The sequence below is a fragment of the Anthonomus grandis genome, chromosome 1 (assembly GCF_022605725.1).
Source record: "Anthonomus grandis grandis chromosome 1, icAntGran1.3, whole genome shotgun sequence".
Taxonomy (NCBI): domain Eukaryota; kingdom Metazoa; phylum Arthropoda; class Insecta; order Coleoptera; family Curculionidae; genus Anthonomus; species Anthonomus grandis.
In genome coordinates this window covers 55,958,423-55,979,758 of record NC_065546.1, presented here as the reverse complement: position 1 = coordinate 55,979,758, position 21,336 = coordinate 55,958,423, and the positions used below count along the sequence as shown (strand labels likewise).

Below are 21,336 nucleotides of genomic sequence, written 5' to 3'. Positions count from 1 at the left end.
CCCTGCACACTGAAATTCTTCGCTTGAAAAATGCATTAAAGCATTCGAAATGTATAAGGGAACACTACGAGTTGGAATGTTTAAGGATATTGGTTATTCTTTAATAACTGAGTTATTCAGGTATAAGGCAATAAATATCTGTTTTCACAGAGTCTAATTTGATTGCTGCCCTGGAAAGTTTTATTTTTTATAGTTGATTTCCGGGGAATGGATTTAAGAGTAAAAACGTGAGTCTTGAGCAAAGTTTCACCTTTCTTGCCAAAATTGTCACTTTTTAAATGTTCTTATAATAATTTTTGATTAGAGGCATTATTTTGTTAATATTTCAAACTCAACAAATGCTTTATTGTTGTTAATATGACCATAGAAGTTGTAGACGAAGCCAAAACATAATACAGTTCACAGACATTACAATAACTTACAACAAAACTACATTTAAATGTAAAGAATACTTACCTAAAAATAATTCCTTAAAGTAAGGAAAAAGGTCTTTTTCTAAAATTGATTTTAATTTAATGAAGTGGGTAGTTGACATAAGTCATTTTTCTCAAAACAATTTCATTATTTAAATAGATTAATTTCTTTAAAATATTTTATAGAAGTAAGTATAGTAAATAATAAAGAAATAGCATTATTTCAAAAATGTGGGTTCTTAATTTAATAATATGAAGTCTTTAAATTATGAATATATAAAGATATTAACTGGCATACCGTTTTTCTTTAATATCTCCGAAGTCCGATACACATCTTGTGTAAAGTGTGTTTCCTGATTTTGATTGTGTCAAACCAATTAAAAGGGTTTTTTTTTAAACAATTTAGCAATGGATCATCTCTTGTAATCTTTGGGCATGGATGAAAATATTACTAAAACATTCAGAGGTAAGTTAAACCATCCTGCTAAATCATATTACGGTTTGATAATAATGGCGGCACTGAGGCATCCTGTGGGCTTTGATATTCCAGGATCGCGTAGGCCTAGTCAGCCTAATTCTTAAGTTTTTATTACCCAAATAATTTTTATTGTACAATTTGAGTACTATACCTATATACAATAGGTCACATACTATTTATTTGTTAAATTAATACTCAATAAGTTAAAAAATTAACTTAGAGATTTATTATTCAACATTTTAGAAAATGAAATAGAAATAGAAACATTATCAAGTTTGCATGGAAGAGCAGACTTGTTGAAAGAATTAATTCCACAAATTGTCAAACGTTTACAATTTGAAATGCACTTAAAAAACTGGATCTCAGATAAAATAGGCAGTAAGTACGTTAAATTTAGGCATATTCCATTTGGAAATAATAAATAATATATTATTAGGAGATACAGGATAGGCTTGAGCTAAGTAGTGAATTTGAATTCACAGGTATAACTGTTAACGCGATTTTCTATTTACTGTGAATACAACCTAATATAATATTATATTGTTTAATAATATATATATTGTTTCTAACATAATATTGTTTCTTCGTCCATCACCACAGAGCAACTGACGCAAATCACGCAAACATTGTCGATATGGCCCTCAGACGATCATAATATTGGTTACGTCCACAATATTTTCAAAATTGTGATAATCCTTCAATATATTGACAATATTCAAATGAACCTCCTCGAATGGTCAATAATATTGTCGTCAATATGATAAATATTGACCTTGTGAGGTCCGCTTATTATGCAGGTCATTCCATAGTTTGTCAATATTTGGAGAAGTTCATCGACTTCTAGAGTCCATATAGTAGGGGTGAATGTGACGTGTTATCAAATGCTCCAGATATATCTAGAAAAGCGCAGATTGCTTCGCGCTTTCTTTCTCATTCAGGCTTTCCTGGATAATTTGTGTTAGTTGATATAGTGCAGTTTCTGTAGATCTGCTCGCTCTATAAGCATATTGAGACGAATGTAGAGGTGCTCTCTACAGAATGTCATTCCTGATGTGGTTGCCTACAATCTATTCTATTGTTTTTAAAATAAACCATGTAAAACTGATAGGTCTAAAAGATTTAGGGTCTCTCTCTTGTCCTTCGCCAGCTGTAGGGGATGTATCCCGACGCTAAGCTCGTTCTTGCTATTCTGCCTAGGCGAGGCAGAATTTTCTCTTGTCCGTTTTGTAGGAGAGCAGGAAAAATTCCGTCCACTCCACGGTGATTTGTACGATTGAAAGGTGTTTATTGGCCACTTCATCCTTTCTGCTGTAAAGACGGTTCTTGCAATTTCGCACTCCTCTTTTTTGGGATTGGTGTAATTTATTGGGACCGTTTCTATAGGTTCGCACCCTGGAAACTGTGTTTCAAGTGGAAGGATGGCCTGCTCCTCTTCTCTCTTCGTGTAGGTACCATCTGGCTCTTTGAGGGTTATTATTGGGTATGTGCCTCCCTTAGCCATTGCTTTGTGCAATCTAGCAGCAGTTGAAGTGTCACCAATTTCCTCACAGAATGTTCTGAAGTGCTGTCTTGATTTTCCTTATTTCTTTGTTATATAGAGTAAGCACTCCGGTATACACACAACCAAACTTATATGGATACACCTTGTATTAATACGAAATATTTTAGTAAGATATTTTTTGTTGCAAGCAATAAAAAAGTACAAGTATTTACTCTCAACGACAGGCAGATTAATAATAAATAATAATGTTTTACCTAGCAGTGTCGATTTTACTGTTTCACTTGCAAGTCGCATCAAATTTATAATTTATTTATTTTTGAAAACTAAACAAGAATGCCATACATTGGGCTATCGGAAGTTCAGAGGGGAAGAATTATTGCTCTGGCAGAACAAGGCATGTCACAAAGGCAGATAGCTAGAACGGTGGGGGTGACACAAGGTGTTGTTTCAAAAACATATTCAAGATTTCTGGAATTGGGAATCTTAAAAAACAGACCAAGGAGAAGTCGTGAAAGAGCAACTACTGAAGGGCAGGATCGCTTTTTAGCTTAAATAGCAAGAAGAAATCCCACAACATCTCATCCAGAGCTTCAAAGGCAACTTTTACAAGCTACGGGTGTGAGTGTTTCTGTCGAAACTATTAGAAGAAGACTTCGCGCTCGGGAATTATTTAGCAGAAGACAGTTAAGGGTTCCAGAACTTTTAAGGCAACATAAAATTGACCGTTTAAATTGGTGTTTGGAGCATGAAAATTGGGATATTGAAAATTGGAAAAAATGTCTTATGTTCGGATGAAACCAGAATAGGACTACGATCCGATGACCAGCGGATTCGCATTTTAAGAGGTAGAGGGAGACAAGCTAGTCTTCGTGCTGCCAAACCTATCCCGAAATACAAAGGAGATACTGTAATGTTTTGGGGTGGAATTATGATTGGTGAAAGAACTCCTTTAATTCCAATTCGACAAACCCTAACAGGTCAAAGGTATGTAGATTTGGTATTGCAACCTGTAGTTAGGCTCTGGCGAGGTGGTTTTGGCAATTTTTTTTATTTATGCAAGATAATGCCCCTCCACATACCAGCAGAGTTGCAAAATGTTTCTTAGAAACGGAAGGTATTGCCGTTTTAGAGTGGCCTTCTTGCTCAGCGGGTCTTAATCCTATAGAGCACTTATGGGATAAGATAAAAAGAAAGATTAGAGCTCGCCAGAATGCTCCTGGTAACACTGAGCAACTTATTCAAGCGGTTTTAGAGGAATGGACAAATGTTCCCCAAGAAGACATTGACAATTTGATAAATAGCATGCCTCGTCGAATTCGTGCTTGCATCGATGCTAGAGGTGGCAATACTGATTATTAACATTTAATTTTAAATTAACTTCCTTGTTAAATTGTCATATTCAGAAAAATCATTTTTATAGAAATCTACACTTTTTGTTTTTTGTTCTATTATTGTGAAAATTGTAATCAGTTTTATTATTTTTTTTAATAAACTTGGTTTTGAAAAAGTGCCCTTTAATCCTCAATGACTATTTTTTTTAAATAAATTCCATTTTGCGAAATTACTGGGTGATTCCATATAAGTTTGGTTGTGTGTATATCTGCCAGTTACCGTCTCTTTTCGCTTTATTGAAAAGTTGACGCACTTTCGATCTTATAGTTTTGTCAGATGTGTGTTCCACCAAGGTGCGTCTTTGACGGGTCTTTCACTGGTCACTGGGCAGCTTGAGTCGAAGGCCTCATTTATTGCGCGTGTGACAGCTTGTGAGTCCTGCTCTAGGTTTCCCATTTAAGCTTAGATGTTATAAGTTATTTTCCAGATTGTTGTTGTATAGCTCCCAGTCTGTTTTCCTTGGGACCCTCCTCACGGATTGATTTTATTTAATGATACCTACACTACCGCTCAAAAGTATTTGCCCACATATGACTGTTTTAAAGTTATAACTAAAAATATAAACCCATCAGTTATTCTTATAAAAGGGTTTATTTATAACAAAATGAATATAAACAATACATTTTTCAATTAATTAAATTTAGGAAAATCAAATTATTGGATTCATCTACATGTCCGCCTCGATTTTTTAATAACAGCTTCACAGAGTTTGCGTAATCTTCTAATTAATTTGTACTGAGGTATCTTGTGTCACTCTTCTTGGATGATCCTCCACAAGTCTTCTTTTGATGTGGGGCATGATTTTCGCACTTGTCTATCCAGTTCATCCCACAGTAATTCGATAGGATTGAGGTCCGGTGATTGTGGGGGCCATACCATAACTTTCAGAAGATGTTGCCTTTATAATTGACCTATATTGTTTGCACAATTTCGACGTGTGCTTGGGGTCATTGTCATATTGAAAGATGAAGTTTTCCCCAATTATTCGAGTATACCAGAAGGAAGTACATTATCACTTAGAATTGTTTTGTAACCCTCTTTTCGAAGAATTCCCTCTATTCTAATTAGATCGCCCACTGCAGATCCTCCGAAACAACCCCACACCATCACCGAACCACCGCCGTGTTTAACTGAGGCCACCGTACAGTTCTTCAGCGACCCTTTCATTGGCATAACGGCGAACAATCGCCTCTTTGTTCCAAAAACCTCGAATTTCGACTCGTCACTCCAGAGAACTTTCTTCCAGTCATCAGCAGTCCATTCTTTGTGTGATTGGGCCCACTTCAAGTCTTTTCTTCTTATTAACATCTTTCAGTAGCGGTTTTGATACAGCTAAACGTCCTGTCTGTCGAAACACTGACCGCTTTTTTACGCTCCTTAATGATTTTTGCTGTGATTTCAGGGGCAATAAGGCGTCTATTGCGTTTGCTTGTAATTATAATATTTAAATCCTTCTTTGAACTTGTTGCCTTTAGCCCTCCCGATCGAGGTTTGTTGCTAATAGTTAGTCCCTTCTCTGGTGAATTTCCTAACATTATAATCAATGTCCGCCTTGGAATTCCTAAATCCGTCGGAATTTAACGGTTAGTCTTTCCAGCCTTAAGAAGTCCAATGATAATACCTTTTGTTTCTACCGATAACTCTTTTGTTTTAGCCATTTTAAAGAATGTTGAAAAACCAGCAAAGAAACGGTAACAATCCTTAATAAGCAAGCGAAATTACCAATGTTACACAAAATCAATTCTTGAAGACTAAACAGCTTTAAATGTTTCAAATTTCATCGGAAACGAGCTGCAAACAGATTAGTTTTTTAGAAGAAGTGCATATTTTCACTACATTGTTTGTTATTTGCGCAAGACTATTTTTAAATACTCAGTGTTTTTCAACGAACCATAGTTGATTGGTATGCTGTTTAAGCATAATATGCAATTTACAAAAGAGATACAATCTAAATATATAGGTATAAAGATAAGATTTTTGTATCTAATTTAAAATATTAAAAAGAATACATGGTGTGCAAATACTTTTGAGCGGTAGTGTATATCTATAGAAGGAAATCAAATTAAAATATCTCTATTTAGTGTCCGTTACTCCCTCAACTACCCTATATACAAAACAATACCTCCTGTTGCCAAGAGACCAGTTGCCAACCGGTGTCTCCATCCCATTTAACACCTCTCTATTATTTCGGCCTTCGGACTGGAAAACACAGTGGCGTGGACAAACCGGGAAACTTTCCACGACAAACGGAAAATCGATATCTAGGATGGCAACTGCACATACACACACACTCATATATATATATATATATATATATAGGAGATAAATCAAAGTGGATGTGGTGGTGCAGTCTGGCGGGGGCAAATCGAAAATTTGGCCGTCGCGGCGCCCGAAGAAGATCCTGAATGGAAACGCGGTCGCGCTATACGACGACTTTCCGGTGATAAATTGGAGCCGGATGTCGACGGCAGCGCGTAGAAAGTACTCGGGAACGACGAGAAAGACCCTCGTTTAGATTTAATGATAAGGGATTATGGATGCCTGGATTATCCTAATGATGTTAATTCCTAATCAGTCAATCTGATTGTGAATCTTCAGTGAAGTGTGTTGCCAAAGAGGATAGAAAACAGCTATTTATCCTTACAGCTCCTACAGCTATAGGATATCTTGTAATTATTGTTCTCGGCCAATTTGTAGAACATGCTGTGATATCCAAACCACACTGAAAAAACGGATCCTTTGCCATAAATGGGTATCAATTTCAACCAAATGCTTCACGCTTTTGAATGGGTCCAAATTCAAATTCAAAATTGTTTATTTTGCCAAAAGTAAAAAAATACATGTATCATTTAGTTATACATAATATATACAGTTGACAAAAAAGGACCAATTCACGATTACAAAACCGGTAACAGTGACCGCTGAACGGACGCCTGCGAAAGGACCCTTAACCTAATAAATAGCTACTATAATAAATACAAAAAATAAATTAAAAAAAAATAGTACATATAAAGTATGCAAAGAGAAATAAATAAAAACTACTTAATAAAATAATTCCCAAAAAAAAAAAACAAAAGAAAACAAAAGACAAATTAAAAATAAGATTTAGGCGCAGAAGGAAAACGAGTCTTGATGACAGTTAGATTTTAGGGATAAGTCAGGGCGTGGCAGAATATTAGAAACAATACGAAATAAAAAAATAAAAAATCTCAACATCGAAATTATTAAATATTGATCTTATTTAAGTACTTAAATTTATTTATGTGACTTTTAAAACTTATAACCTAGTCTGTTCTTCCAATAGGATCTTATTTATTGAATTTTTAAAAAACAAAAATTTTGAATTTCTAAGGACTTGTGTCAAGCTATTCCACATTTTAACAGCAGTGTATGCAAAGCTTTTTTCATAGCATGAAGTTCTATGGTGGGGTACAATATAGCTTTGGTCATTGGCGGTACGCTGTAGCCCTAAAGTAGTTCTTGGAAGCGGTTTAAATTTTCCTAAAAGGTAGGGGGGTTTGCCAGTACTTATTACTCTGTGTATGAAACAGTAAAAATGTTGTTTTCGTCTGTTGGCCATATTTAAAATTTTAAATTCATTTAGATAGGGCGTTATCTGCTCTCTATAAGATATATTATATGATAACCTCATACACCAGTTTTGCATCTTTTGAATGGACCTTTTAGTTACCAATGATAGCGAGTCACCATAGACAACATCACAATAGTCAAACAGGGACAGAACCAGAGAATTACATAAAAAATATTTTTGTTTTTGAGGTAGATACTTTTTAATATAATTAATATTTTTAAGTCTTAAATATGCAGTGGAAAGTTTACTATTTATGTGTTGCTGAAAAGATAGGTCTGTGTCAAAAATAACCCCCAAATTTTTTGCATTTTGAACGACTGGTATAGTATTATTATTTAATGAATACTATATACCTGAAATATTTGTTCAATTTGTTCACGAAGTTGTTTATCTTTGTTTATTATAAGAATTTTAGATTTATTTGCGTTTAATTTTAAATTATGGTTCTTTGAATATAAGAATAATTGGTCTAACTCATTAGTAAGTTTTTCTTTAGCTTCTATCACATTACTCTTCACTACAGGTATGGTAAGTTGGGTGTCATCGGCAAATTGATTGAATTTACAAAATTTAACACTGCTGTACATATCTGCTACATAAATGGCAAATAACAGAGGAGAAAGGACGGATCCTTGAGGTACTCCCTTTTTGACAAGTTTGAGATCCGACTTTATTATTGTAGAGTCTTTTTTTGTACTTACGTAACTATACCTAAAGGTTAAAATATTTTGTAACAAATTTAGTGCATCTGTAGAGAATCCATAATACTTTAATTTTGCTAATAACAGTTCAAGATGTACCGTATCGAAAGCTTTACTAAAATCTAAAAGTGTCATGCAAGTACTATTTGTTTGTTCTTGATTTTCTCTTATATCATTGAGGATATCAGTTAGTGCTGATGTTGTGCTAAAAAACTTTCTAAAACCAGATTGGCAGGTTGGGACTATATTTTGCTGTTCTATGAATGACTCAATTTGTGAATAGATATGCTTTTCAAATATTTTTGACATAGCAGAAAGTGTACTAATTGGTCTTATATCTTTAAGGGTTTTTGGATCGTTAGTTTTAGGTAGTGGTAAAATTTTTGCAGTTTTCCAGATTGTTGGATAAGTTGAAGTTAATATGCAAGAATTAATAACATTTACAATAGCATTCGCACAAAAGGGTAGACACAATTTTATATCCCTTATTCATAAAAGGTCCTCGCCAACAGCATTAGATTTTATTTTAGAAATAATTTTAAACAAATTTTCATGGGTAATTAATTTGAATTTTAAATTAATCTGAGTAATTAGTTTGTTGTTTTTATAAAAGTCAATGAGATGATTTGGTACTGTATTAGGCTCATTATGTGTTTCTAAAAAAAAATCATGTATATGAGTGGCGTTATTAAGAGTTTCCGGAATGTCTATTTGATTATTTTTAGATGTAAGATGAAGTTTTTTTGCTGTACTCCAAAAAGCCCTTCCATTACTCTTCGCAAAAGTATTAAAAAATGTAATTTTTTCCCTAGCAATTGCATGTTTTGTGAAGTTTCGAAGCTGTCTGTAATACTGTAAATGTTGATCTAATTTTGTTCTTAAAAATTTTCTGTGGGCATTATCTCTTAATTTTATTAACTTTTTAACATTATCTGTTATCCAGGGTAAGTAACACTTTTCAACAATTTGTTTAGTTTTTAAGGAAGCATGTTCATTTATTATTTGTATTAAAGTGGAATTTAAAATGGAAACTTTTTCATTTACATCGTTATCCCTATACAATCGATCCCAAGATATTAACTTCCCTTGGTTTATAAATGTGTCAATGTTAATGCTATTGTAATCTCTAAAAGTAATAGTTTTAAACTTATTATGATTTTTTGGTATCTTGAGAAGAGAATATATTAAATTGTGATCCGTAATACTTTGACAAATAGCCAGGGATCCAAATTTGTACAATTAATATTTTGACCTGTGATTATAAAATCAATGAGGCTATGTGTCTGATGTGTAAAGTCAAATCTAGTAGGTTCCTGAATGTGCTGAGTATATTGAAATATTTGTAATAACTGCCTAAGCTTGTTGGGGTAGGTAGAGTTACTTAAGAGGTTTATATTAAAGTCGCCCACTATAATAATATTGTCATAGTTGACAGATAAGTTACCTAACATATCCTCAAATTGATCAAGAAATAAAGAATTGCTCACTGTGGGTGCTTTATAAATATTGATAAAAATATGGTTTTTGTTTTTAATTATAAATTTTATAGCTATATATTCAAATAAATTTTGATTTAGATCAACTAGCGCAAAACTTATGTTTTTATTAATATACAGTGCTACCCCGCCTCCCCTTTGAGCCCTATCTTGCCTAACAAATCTGTATCCAGGAATATTATACAAGTTATTAGGTATACCTGGATTTAACCATGTTTCAGTTAAACCCAGTATATCAAATTTATATTCTGACATATAATTTTGGAACTCGTCAAATCCTGTATTTATCGATCTCACATTAAGATGACCCACCAAAAAACCCTGCAAGTCTGTAAGATAGTTATCATTTGACACATAATTATATACATTTTCTCGATGTTGAGCAGACAAGTGATCAGCCATATTCCCAAACATACCACCACATTTTCCCTGACTCCCTATTATGCTTAGTTAGCCCCAATTTTGCGCGCTCCATACCCCTAGAGAAAAAAATAACAAAAAAAATATTTTTGAAAAAATTCCCAAAAAAACTCCAAAAACAAAAAAAAACATGATTTGTAAACATTTAGAATTAATTGAAATAAGTAAAACAAAAAACTCAACATATTATGTAAGTATATGTATGTGTTTTTATTGACAACCGCCCAATTTAATATATTTAAAGTTTACATAAGTACCAACACCATAATGTACAAACATGTATAACACAGTCCAAATTAATAATTTAAAATATCTAGGGTATACATACTCTCATTAATAAAGTCTTAATCAAATTAATATATATGTATGTATATTAAAGCAATAAGGATTTTTCAGGAAAAATAATAAAATAAACGCATAGGTAAATAGATAAGTACCCCAGAACAAACTAAAAAATAGTAACAATGCAGATTTACCTTTATTTATTTTTGTTAAGTAAATCCAATACCTAGTATCAAGTTTGAGCCTCATTATATCTCGTTAAAGCTCACTAGCCACAGTTTTATTAATAAGAGTTAGATTATAGGGTATCCAAGTCCAGTTTATTATTAACACGATGCACCACATCACTTTTTTTTACGAAAACATTTCCGTTTAATACCCATGCATTGTTTTTTGAAAATCGCTCGACAGCCGTTTGAAGTAACCCAAGTCGAAGTTTTGTTAGGTCTTCTTTTATTTGCAATCCCGTATTTTTAAGATTTTTTCTGCTCTTTAATACCGTGTCGCGCGCCTTGTACGATGCAAATCTCACCAAGATAGCTTCCGGCTTATCTGTTCTATTTTTATTTGGAATGCGGTGACACTTCTTTTCTTTGATTCCTTGCTAGCTGCTCCTGATCGTCGGCTATGTTAAGAAGTCTCTCGTTTTCCCGCGTCAATTGCTCAACGCGATTTTCTAGGGTTTTAATAGCCACTGATTGTCTGATGTTGGAGCCACTTTCTTCCAGTTTCTTCCCTATAATAGCAGCGACTTTTGAAGCAATTTCCTCCAAAAATTTATCGTTGAATGTACTAATAATGGCACTTTTAATTTCGCGCATGTCGGCGGATGCGATAACCATGATGGCTGCTGGGTTCTCGTGGTATAAAACTCACAAAAACAACAACTTTGGACACTGTTTTCACGTACACTTTTTTCTCAATATAGAGATACTGACTTATAGAATGCGTTTCTTTAACTTTTTATAATTATTTTTTTAATAAATCTTTGTTAATAAGCAAAATTAGAGAGCGGTTGAAATTCACAGACTACTACATGCGCGCCATCTTCTTAAATGCGAAAGCTCTTGTTATAAAAAGGAAAATCCTTTAGCATTAGTGAAAAAGAGTTCCTTGACTTGATATTTTTTGCTTTTGTCTCAATTAATGTGCAGATGATTACAAGATTTCGTTTGCTTTGGTGCAAGAGAGAGCTCGATGTTGTCCGTAACAATTAATATTTTGAATCTAAAGCACATTGTGATAGAAACTTCTCTCTTCGACGAATTTGGTACAAGGGTATTGCTCCAATGTAAGAGATATAATACATTGACGCAAGTCCAAAAACATTTGCCACAGGAGATTTTTTTAAAAATCTAGCTAATGGTCTTTTGACACTAATACAATTCTCTTGGTACCAAAGAAAAAATGATTTGATTTAATGCTATCTTCTTTTAAATCAAAAACCCAAAATATTTGTTCTATTATTTTTGTTTTTAATGCAACATTTTCTCTCTTGGTATAAGATCGCATAGTTTTTCCACTAAATATTTCTCTTTTACCATAAGAACTTTTATGAAAAAACTTGGTATCTTAACTCAAGATCTTATTTTAAACAAATAAATAGCCATATATGTATACTATAATTTAAAAAAGAATATATTTTCTATTAAAACAGAAAAAAACAACATAAATAATAGTAACAGAAAGTAAACAAATATAACTTATAACTTAAGCTCTGGTAAAAAAACAGAAAATGAAAAAGAATAAGAAATTTATTCTGTATGGGGCAAATTAAAGTTTACTATACTAAATTATCACCAATCGACGACTAAGTGAGCTGCATGAGCGCCAGAAAAGGGCCAACAACATTATACTTTTTAACTTTGATTCGAAAGGCAGAGCTGATGTTGTCCAGACTAAGAAGCTGCTGACTGACTTGTGCGAAACTACCGTCAATGTGCTGGCTGTTAGTAAATTTGGGAAGCCGAATCGTAACGAGCGTCAGGCTGTTAGGGTGATCGTTGGTAGTACAGACGATGTTAGGCTTGTTTTGAAGAACAAATTGAAGACTGTCGGTAAATTCTTCATCGAGACGGACATGACGCCTCGGCAGCGCAATGAGCTTAAGGCAGCCAAATCGGAGTTAACGCGACGCAAAGAGGAAGGAGAAAATAATCGTAACGTAACGTAACGGGGTAAAAACCGAGACTTTTTTTCTTGCCGCCATTGCTCAGGATTTTCACACCATATGCATCACCGAGACATGGTTGAGGACAGAGATATCTAGTGGTGAAACATTTCCAAAGACTTATGATGTTTACCGGTCGGACCGAAAATTTGAATCCGTTATTGCCACACGTGGTGACGGAGTTCTCTGTGGAGTTTCTAAAAACATTGTGTCTGAAAAAATTAGTTTGTCTGATTTTTGCAACAGTATTGCGCTCTCTATCGATGTTGTTGACTGTAAATTTACTATTAGGTTACAGATATTTTACATGATTGTTTTGTACATCCCACCATCTATCACATCTGTAATTTTCGAGCAATTTCTGGATCAGTTTACATACTTTTAATATCAAAGCTAAACCATAATGTAATAATAGTGGGCGATTTTAACGTGTCTGATTTCTCTATTAACTCACCTACAGGTAATCATGTTAGTCAAAAGTCTATTGCTGTGAATAATTTTGCTAACACTTTTAATCTTGTTTAGTGTAATTACATCCTAAACTATAATAACAGACTATTGGATCTTGTTTTATCTAACTTCACCTGTACTGTTTCGCGTAGTGACGTGCCTTTTGTCTTGGAGGATTTGCATCTCCCTGCACTGGAAATTAATTTTACTGTCTCAGGCCAATGTGTCCATAATTTTCAGCTTTATAAAAAGTTATCTCATTCTTTTAATTTTAGAAAGGCCAACTTCCATCTCCTTTATGAATCGATCCTTGAAGCTGACTAGTCTACTGTGTATTTATCTTCTAACCTTAATGATGCACGTGGAGCCCTATATGATATATTGAATGGCATATTTGCCGCACACATTCCTCTTAAGCGGCAACGTAAAAGAAGATTTCCAAATTATTATTCTCGAGAGTTGATTAAGAACATTTATAGGAAAGAAAAGGCTTTCAAGGACTTTAAAATGTACAATTCTCTATTTTTTCAAAATAAATTCCATTCTCTTAGACGCCTTATCAAACTACAAATACGCAATGAATATAAGTTGTATATATCAAACACCGAAAGGAATATTTCTTTGGACTCATCTAGCTTTTGGAATTTTATTGGTTCTAAGAAGGCTGGCACCAGGATTCCTGGTATGATGAGGCTACCCGATGACGTGGTAATTAAACACCCACAAAACATAGTTGATGCTTTTGCACTGTTCTTTGGTAAGGCATTTATACAATCAAATTTCATTAACCATTCGTCGACGTCTGATAAGTGCGTGGTGTCCTGGCTGATCTGCTGATCTACATTTTCAACTTAATACTGTCAACAGAACAAATTCCTGAAATTTAGAAAGCTGCAAAAATAATACCTATTTTAAAAGCTGGGGACTCTGATCAAATCGTGAACTACAGGTCAATCTCATTACTCTGTAACTTCTCAAAAATTTTCGAAATTATCCTGAATCGGTCGCTATTTAGTCACGCAAAAGAACTCATCTCTGTAGACCAGCATGGATTTTTTAGCGGGCGATCTTGTGTTACTAACTTATCCTGTCTGTCTAGCCACATCTGTGAATCACTTGATGTTAATACTCAAGTCGATGTTATTTATACTGACTTCCAAAAAACCTTTGATCAGATAGATCACTATATTTTGCTGCATAAATTAACTCAGTATGGTTTTTCAGGGAGATTATTTAATTTATTTCATTCCTAATTGATTGGTAGATCTCAATGTGTGGAATATGAGGGCTTTAAATCAAACTTTTTAACGTAACGTCGGGTGTGCCACTCAGGGCTCGAACCTGGGTCCGCTCCTGTTTAATTTTTTTATAAATGACTTGATTGAGTCACTCATTTGTCATAGGCTGGCTTTTGCCCATGATTTGAAGCTATATTTAAATGTATATGGTTTGGAGGATTGTGTTTTTCTTCAGAACTGTCTAAATACATTGGAGGTATGGTGCGCTGTTAACAGGTTAGGCTTGAATGCGGCTAAATGTAGTGTGGTCAGTTACTCTAGATCAAAAACACCCTTAAATTTTAATTACTTTATTAATGATACTATTTTGAGTAGATTAGAGCAAATTACTGATCTTGGTATCACCTTTGACTCTGAATTTACATTCGTTCCACACTTCAACAACATAGTCAAGCCAGCCCTGAGAAGGCTTGGGTTCATAATTAGAAGTTCTCAGAGTTTTACTTTGGAATCTACATTAAGACTGCTTTTCTGTTGCTTTGTGAGATCAAAACTGGAGTTTGGCTGCATTATATGGAACCCGCTCTATCAGAATCATGTTGGTCTCCTTGAATCTGTTCAGCATAGATTTGCTAAGTTTTTGGCCTTCCGGCAGGATGGCATATATCAGGTAAGAGAGTTTGATCATCAGCAACTATTGGAACACTACAATCTACATCCGTTACATCTCAGAAGAATGATCTTCTCTGTAAAATTCCTGCATGGGTTACTGAATGGATTCATTGATAGTCCTGTACTTCTTTCTGGTGTACGTTTCATGATGCCTATATAGGCTTAATGCTAGACATCCCCGAACATTCTTTCTGCCAAGGCCTCATACTAACATCCTGTTTAAATCGCCACTATATACAATATGCGTGTATATATTTAATCGGATCTGTCACATGTGCGATATAAATTTCTCTCAGGTTCATGTGACAATTAGCCCTCCTTTTTTTTCTAATTAGTCTCTTTTTAGATTAGTTTTAAACTTTTAAACTAAAATATCACAAACATCAACATTTTTCAGGACCAACTGTTTTTTCTGAATTAAAAAGAGAGTCTAAAAATTAAACTTTTGTCACAAAATATCTCATTGCTTTGCAGATTGGTGTCAAAAGAAGATCAAACCCCCTGTATGTTACGCCACTGCTATTTTTTTTTTAAATTTGCGTCATCTTTACTTAGGAGGACAATCTGTTAACCTGTAAGTTAAATTTGAAAAAAAAATTATCAATTGGTTTAAAAGTGTAGAAAAGTTAAGAAAAAACACAATTCTTTTTCCAACTTTGACACCCTGTTTCTGCTGATGTTGCTTCCACCTTGATAAAATGTTCCAAGATGATAATAATAATAATAATAATAAGCTTTATTTCCAACAGGTTACATATACCCAGTTACAGGAAAATCAACTAAATATATAAATGTACAAGTACGAATGCATGAACTGTATTAGATCCATACAACTAAACTATAAAAGAATTGCTATATAATAAAAAAGTTGTGAGTTTGATAAAATAAATAATAAAAAATTAACACTAAATTATGGTAAGAATCAAAAGAGCAGAAAAAAATTAGTAAATAAATGTGTTCAAACTAAAAACTAAATAACCTATAGCCTCCCCCACCAACCATACATAGGTGACTCAAAATAAGTGCCAGATTGTCATGGTGAATATCAAAGGAATCAGCAATAGTGTTAAAGTTTTGACACATAAAGTGAATAGGACTCTGGTACAGAATGTTGGACCTGGCTGTGTCCAAGTTAAAAGTTGGACACTGTCTAGATCCTGGGCGTGGTATATGAAAGCAAATATTTTGCAAAAGGGATGGGCAGTCAATTTTATGGTTAAGTAAGTTAAACAAGAATTTCACCGAATGCATTTCTCTCCTCTTAGCAAGTGACCATTCAGTATATCTAGAGAGCAGCAGGTTATGATAAGACTCCAAATCAATTACAACTGCATTGAAATCTCAGAAAGCAGTTGCATGACTGACTTGAAGCCTGAGAATTGTTTATAGCAATGGCACTCTAAAAATTATATTGGTAATAGACAGCATTTAAACTGAGTAATTTGTCTAACAGGAGGCTATCTGTATTGTATCAGAATATTGGAGGTCTTAATGAAATCTGTATGTGAGGGTGAGTATAATGTGGTTGCAGTTTCTGAAACTTGGCTACAGGATGGGGTCTACAACAGTGAGTTGTTCTCAGGTGATTACATTGTATATCGCAAGAACAGGAACTTGGAGGATATGGGAGAGGAATGATCCATCTTCAGTCAAAGTTGATCTCATAGACCTGGAGAATTAGATTCCACGGTTGGGTGTTGTTTGCTACAAGATTAGTGTGAACTCTAAATTTATTTATTCATAAAGATATCAACAGCTAATGCCAAATCAAATCAAATTAAACTTATTTAACATAAGTCACTAATGTGTCATTTTACAAGATATTTAGTTGGTGCTACACAATTTCTGGTCAATTATTTTTTTAATTGGTTTTAAATTTATCACATCAATGTCAATTTCAGAGCAACACTGGTCAAAAATAAACCTTATTTTATATATAGGAGAAGTCTTGTAAGATTTGTTCTAGGTAATTTTGGATAAAACATTTTTGGAGCTCTATAACTGCTTCTAGTTATCGTAAAAGGAAACTGGCAGAGAATATCAGGGACAGTCATATTTGCATATTCCAATATTGGCACCACCAAACTGTCAAAAAGATCAAGCAGAGACGAAACCTGCAATCCTTTGAGCACTCTCAATTGCTAGCTAGAATGTGACTGTCAAAGGATAGATTTTTATCAAAAGTCACACCCAAATCCCTTTGTTCCTCAACCCTCTTTATTTTGTTGTTGTTATAAGTGTAGTCATATCGAAATAGTTTGTTGTTCAGAGTGAAAGACATACAGGTACATTTGCATAGATGAATGAATGAATTTGAATTTGTCTCATACCAGGTCGCTACATTACAAAAATCATTCTGAAGGGTCTAAATAATATCATTTGAAATCATCTGCAAAAACTACACCCTTGGCGTGCCTAAGATTAGATCCATGTAGAACTCCCAAAGTACTTCTGTATACAACAGATTTACACCCTCTAACCTCAACCTCAAATATGATTGAATTAGTAGTATGAGATATTATGGCAGAGCATCTAGATTTCTTAGAGATTCTAGAATTACACAATGTCTTACTCTGTCAAAGGCTTTTTCCATCATACCACCATGTTGAAAGGATGAAATTTTGCCCCCAGTTGCTCCAAATATCTGTTCAAATATAACTAACTCAAACACCTTTGAGGCTGTGCACAGGATACTTATAGGTCAATAGTTTTTTATGTATTTTTACATTTGCCACTTATGTGCCACCTAATTCTACACTTGACAATTACAGATTCTTGTTTGACTATATCTCGGTCTTTAACTGTATACAAAACCAGAAAGTTTTAATCATGGGTGATTTTAACATCAACATTGAGGATCTAGAGGCAACTGTTAATATAATGGTAGCATTGTTGTATGACTTTTTGGCATTTTCTGATCTATATCAATTTAATAATATTTGTAATATACAGAGTAATATGCTTGATTTGATACTTGCTAATCTCTCATGTACTGTTGATGATGGTATTTCGCTTGCCCTACCATATAGGGCTTAAAATGGATTAATATGGAACACCAGAATGATCAAATAATTTGATTTGGTGTTCTGATTGTTATGCTGAAAAAATAAATGCTATAAGAACTACCCTTGGGATATGTTCAACCTTTTTCTTAATTTCTAAAGCTACAATATGCTTTTTTAACTTATATTACCTACTTTTGCCTCTGCTACAGGCTCACAAGTAAATGTATTAGTAATGCCTTCCTTTCAACAAATTATTGTCAATTTATTTTCAGTTAAATTTTCAGGAATTTTATTTGATTTTTTAAATTCAGTTTTTCCAGCCCTGCCCATTTTTCATTTACAGTGGAATTTAAAGACTTAAATCAGCTTTTTTTTCAACTAGGTAAAATAGCCTTCAACCTAAGGCAATGGTGTTTACCCTATATTTAATCTCTTGGTATTAGGATATATTTCTTAGCAAGGCATAGCTGGAACTATACAAACTGAACTCAACAGGAGAATAATATGGTATGAAAAGATTAGATTAGAGCTATACATTGAATGTCATATTTACCCGGAAACTATAATATTCTCTTAAATACTATGTGATATCTAGAGTTCAATATATATTGGATAAAAAGTTGGTAGGTAAGTATGTTAATATAATTGTAAGACAGATGGAATGGGATATTCCCTATGACTCAAAAAACATCCAAATACTAGTTCTATCAATTAACAGCATCAAACACAGTGTTCTAAATAGGTTTTTAGCATAAATATAGTCCAAAATTGGAAATGTACAAGTAACATATTTGAACGAAATTAATGGATTTACCTTGTGGGTGTCCTCGAATTTGTGGACCGAAATTTTGACTAGAACTTCGAAGGCACTTGCTGGCTAATTTCAAACGCGCCACGACCCGTAATTTTCTTTTATAAAAATAAATTATTTAAAAAAATCACTGCAAAAGCAAGAATGCATACGCCCTCCACGAATTTGACAGCTGTCAAAACGCCCCGATGGAAAATATTTTGGTGAAATTGAGCCGGACGTGTGGACACTATTTGGCGAACCGTATTACGTGGTCGGACGAGATATATTGTCCAGATTTAGAAAAATCCACTTGAGATCGCGTTAAAAACCGTTAAAAGGAGGAAATTTCGTTTACGACCGAGACGACATCCGACATTTTCCGTCGAAATCGAAGAATCGAAAGATGCAAAAGCAAAAGATGCAAAATGCAACAGGGGTGTGCGCAAATGCGGAGACGTCAGCTGTCCTCTGACATTTCTAAGTAATCAATTGATTTTTATGAAATTACTTGGAAATGATCTGTTTTCTAGAACGAAATTTGTAGCTATATGGAAGCTTAGGAGATACAGCCTGAATAAACTGAAAATCATCTTCATAATTTCTTTCGATTACTCGTCAAAGTTTGCGCAAATTTAAATTTCCCGCTTGTATTGTTTGCGACGTTGCCGCTAATGATTGACACGTAACTTCTCCACAAAACATTCCAAAAAACCGATTAGAGATTTCAAAACAAATTTCATGAAATAAACAACTATTATAAGCACCTTGAATAACATAGCAATACATAATAGCATCGAAACCTCCGATATTTCGACAAAAAAATCCATATATTTTGACAACTTAACTGTCAACGTCATCTCTTGCTGTCAAACCTGACACCTTCTGTCAACCGATTGTTTTGAAATGTTTAAATGTGACCCTGTGTTTTAGTTACAAAATAATTCATATTGAAAAAAATATAGCGAATAAAATCGCAAAAATGGTAAAACCCAAAGTGAGCAGCGGGTACCTAACGCCCCAAGCGAAAAAACATAAACCCGCTTCAACAAAGAAAACCACGACCAGTCAGGACGCCGAAATGAACGGGGGGATTGACGAGGAGGTCTTTCAGGCCCTCATGAACGACCCGGAAAAGAAACAGGCCATTTTACAACTACTCCTGGACAATAAGGAGGCCATCGAGGACTACCGTAAGAAGGAGCAGGCTGCCAAAGTTGCTAGTCCAACAAACAAGGTGAAAAGATCCGAGAAGCATCTTGAGAGCCCTAGTGCATTGTTACGGAAGAGGTTGGAAAAGATGCATGGTACTCCTTGTTCTTGTGCTCCGTAAGTAACAAATTACATAGTATTAGTGTTTGGAAATAGATGCAATAATGTTGCTTGCTCATACCTCAATGAAACTACTAATTATAAAACAATCTCTATTATAAAGAATCAAATCAAATTTATTTTTCAAATCAAATCAAATTTATTTACAATAATTTACAATAATTTTACAAAACTCACAAAAGTATAAATAGATGTACACCTAGATTAGAATCTGTGTGTGTACAAAACAAAAGTAATTAAGAAGATAATATATATAATTCACAATTCACTTGAAGTTATATACTATATACCAAATATACCAATATACTATATACTATATTATACTATATACTAACTATATTAAAACCAAAGAATAAACCAAAATAATGATTAAATGAACTAATGATTTAAATCGCCCTAGTCAGAATAACAGACCTTAACCACAAATATACTGATAAAGCTGCATATACCCTATATTTAATTTGCAAACAAATAATTATCTACGCAACACCGTAGCAAAAACTTCAAAGTTTTCATGAAGCAACCTATTTATTTCTCTACTAAACATATGAATATTTCGAACTTCTCTAATACTACTTGGAAGAAGGTTAAAAAATTTTGGGCCAAGGTATGTTAAAAACCTATATAAAAAGAATATTTATTGATTTAATCAATTCATGGTATCAACCCCATTACAAAAAATATAAATATTTCAGAAAAAGAAACTAAAAGCTAGACCACCTAAGCGCTAATTATTAATTAGTAATTATTAACTAAACTCGGGTTTGTAATAATTATTAAAAATAACTAATTATTACAAACCCGATCAAAATAAAAATTGGAATGATTTATTAAAAAGGAAAAAAAGCCAAAGGAAGGTTGGTACAAATAATATGTTTGGGGAGTTTGAGGCGGACAGAATACCTAACAGAAACAAAAAAGTCTGGCTGTTCATTACACAGGTAAAAAACACAATAACAGAAAATATAATTAATATATTAATATATACACAATTTCTTCAGATTTTAAAAGTAATTTAAAATCTGAAGATTGACGATGAAAATCTGACAATTGATCACAAGTTAGTACCTGATATTTGTACATCTTCCAAACCAAAAAGTAAACAAATCACCATAAACCTAGAAAACTCAAAGGATAGCAAGAAATTGCCAGATGGTCCAAACGGGGACAGTATATACTTATTGAACTTGAATGTTCGGAGCATAAATAATAAATCACTTCAATTAGAAGTGCTTTTGGCCAAAGAAGAGCCTGATATTTTTTGTATCTCTGAGCATTGGCTACAGGGCAATGATATACAGTTTTTGGCCCTAATGGACTATCGACCAATTTGTTATTCATCTCGAACTGAGTTTAAAGGAGGAGGAACTGCCATCCTTGCAAAAACAAATACAGTTTTCCATC

The 21,336-nt window shown here is 33.6% G+C and overlaps 2 protein-coding genes across 2 annotated transcripts in view; one reads left to right on the top strand and one right to left on the bottom strand.

The window, feature by feature from the left end:
* Positions 1-19,018, bottom strand: part of LOC126735276 (protein alan shepard) — a 198,170-nt gene extending 179,152 nt beyond the window's left edge. Inside the window, exon 1 of the mRNA XM_050439238.1 lies at positions 18,625-19,018. The gene's annotated coding sequence lies outside the window, so the exon portion shown is untranslated. The remainder of the gene's footprint in view (positions 1-18,624) is intronic.
* A 402-nt stretch (positions 19,019-19,420) lies between these two features.
* The window catches only part of LOC126735254 (uncharacterized), a 34,018-nt gene continuing 32,102 nt past the window's right edge, over positions 19,421-21,336 (top strand). Inside the window, exon 1 of the mRNA XM_050439205.1 lies at positions 19,421-19,929. Within this exon, the coding sequence (XP_050295162.1) occupies positions 19,583-19,929 (347 nt within the window). The 5' untranslated portion in view covers positions 19,421-19,582. The remainder of the gene's footprint in view (positions 19,930-21,336) is intronic.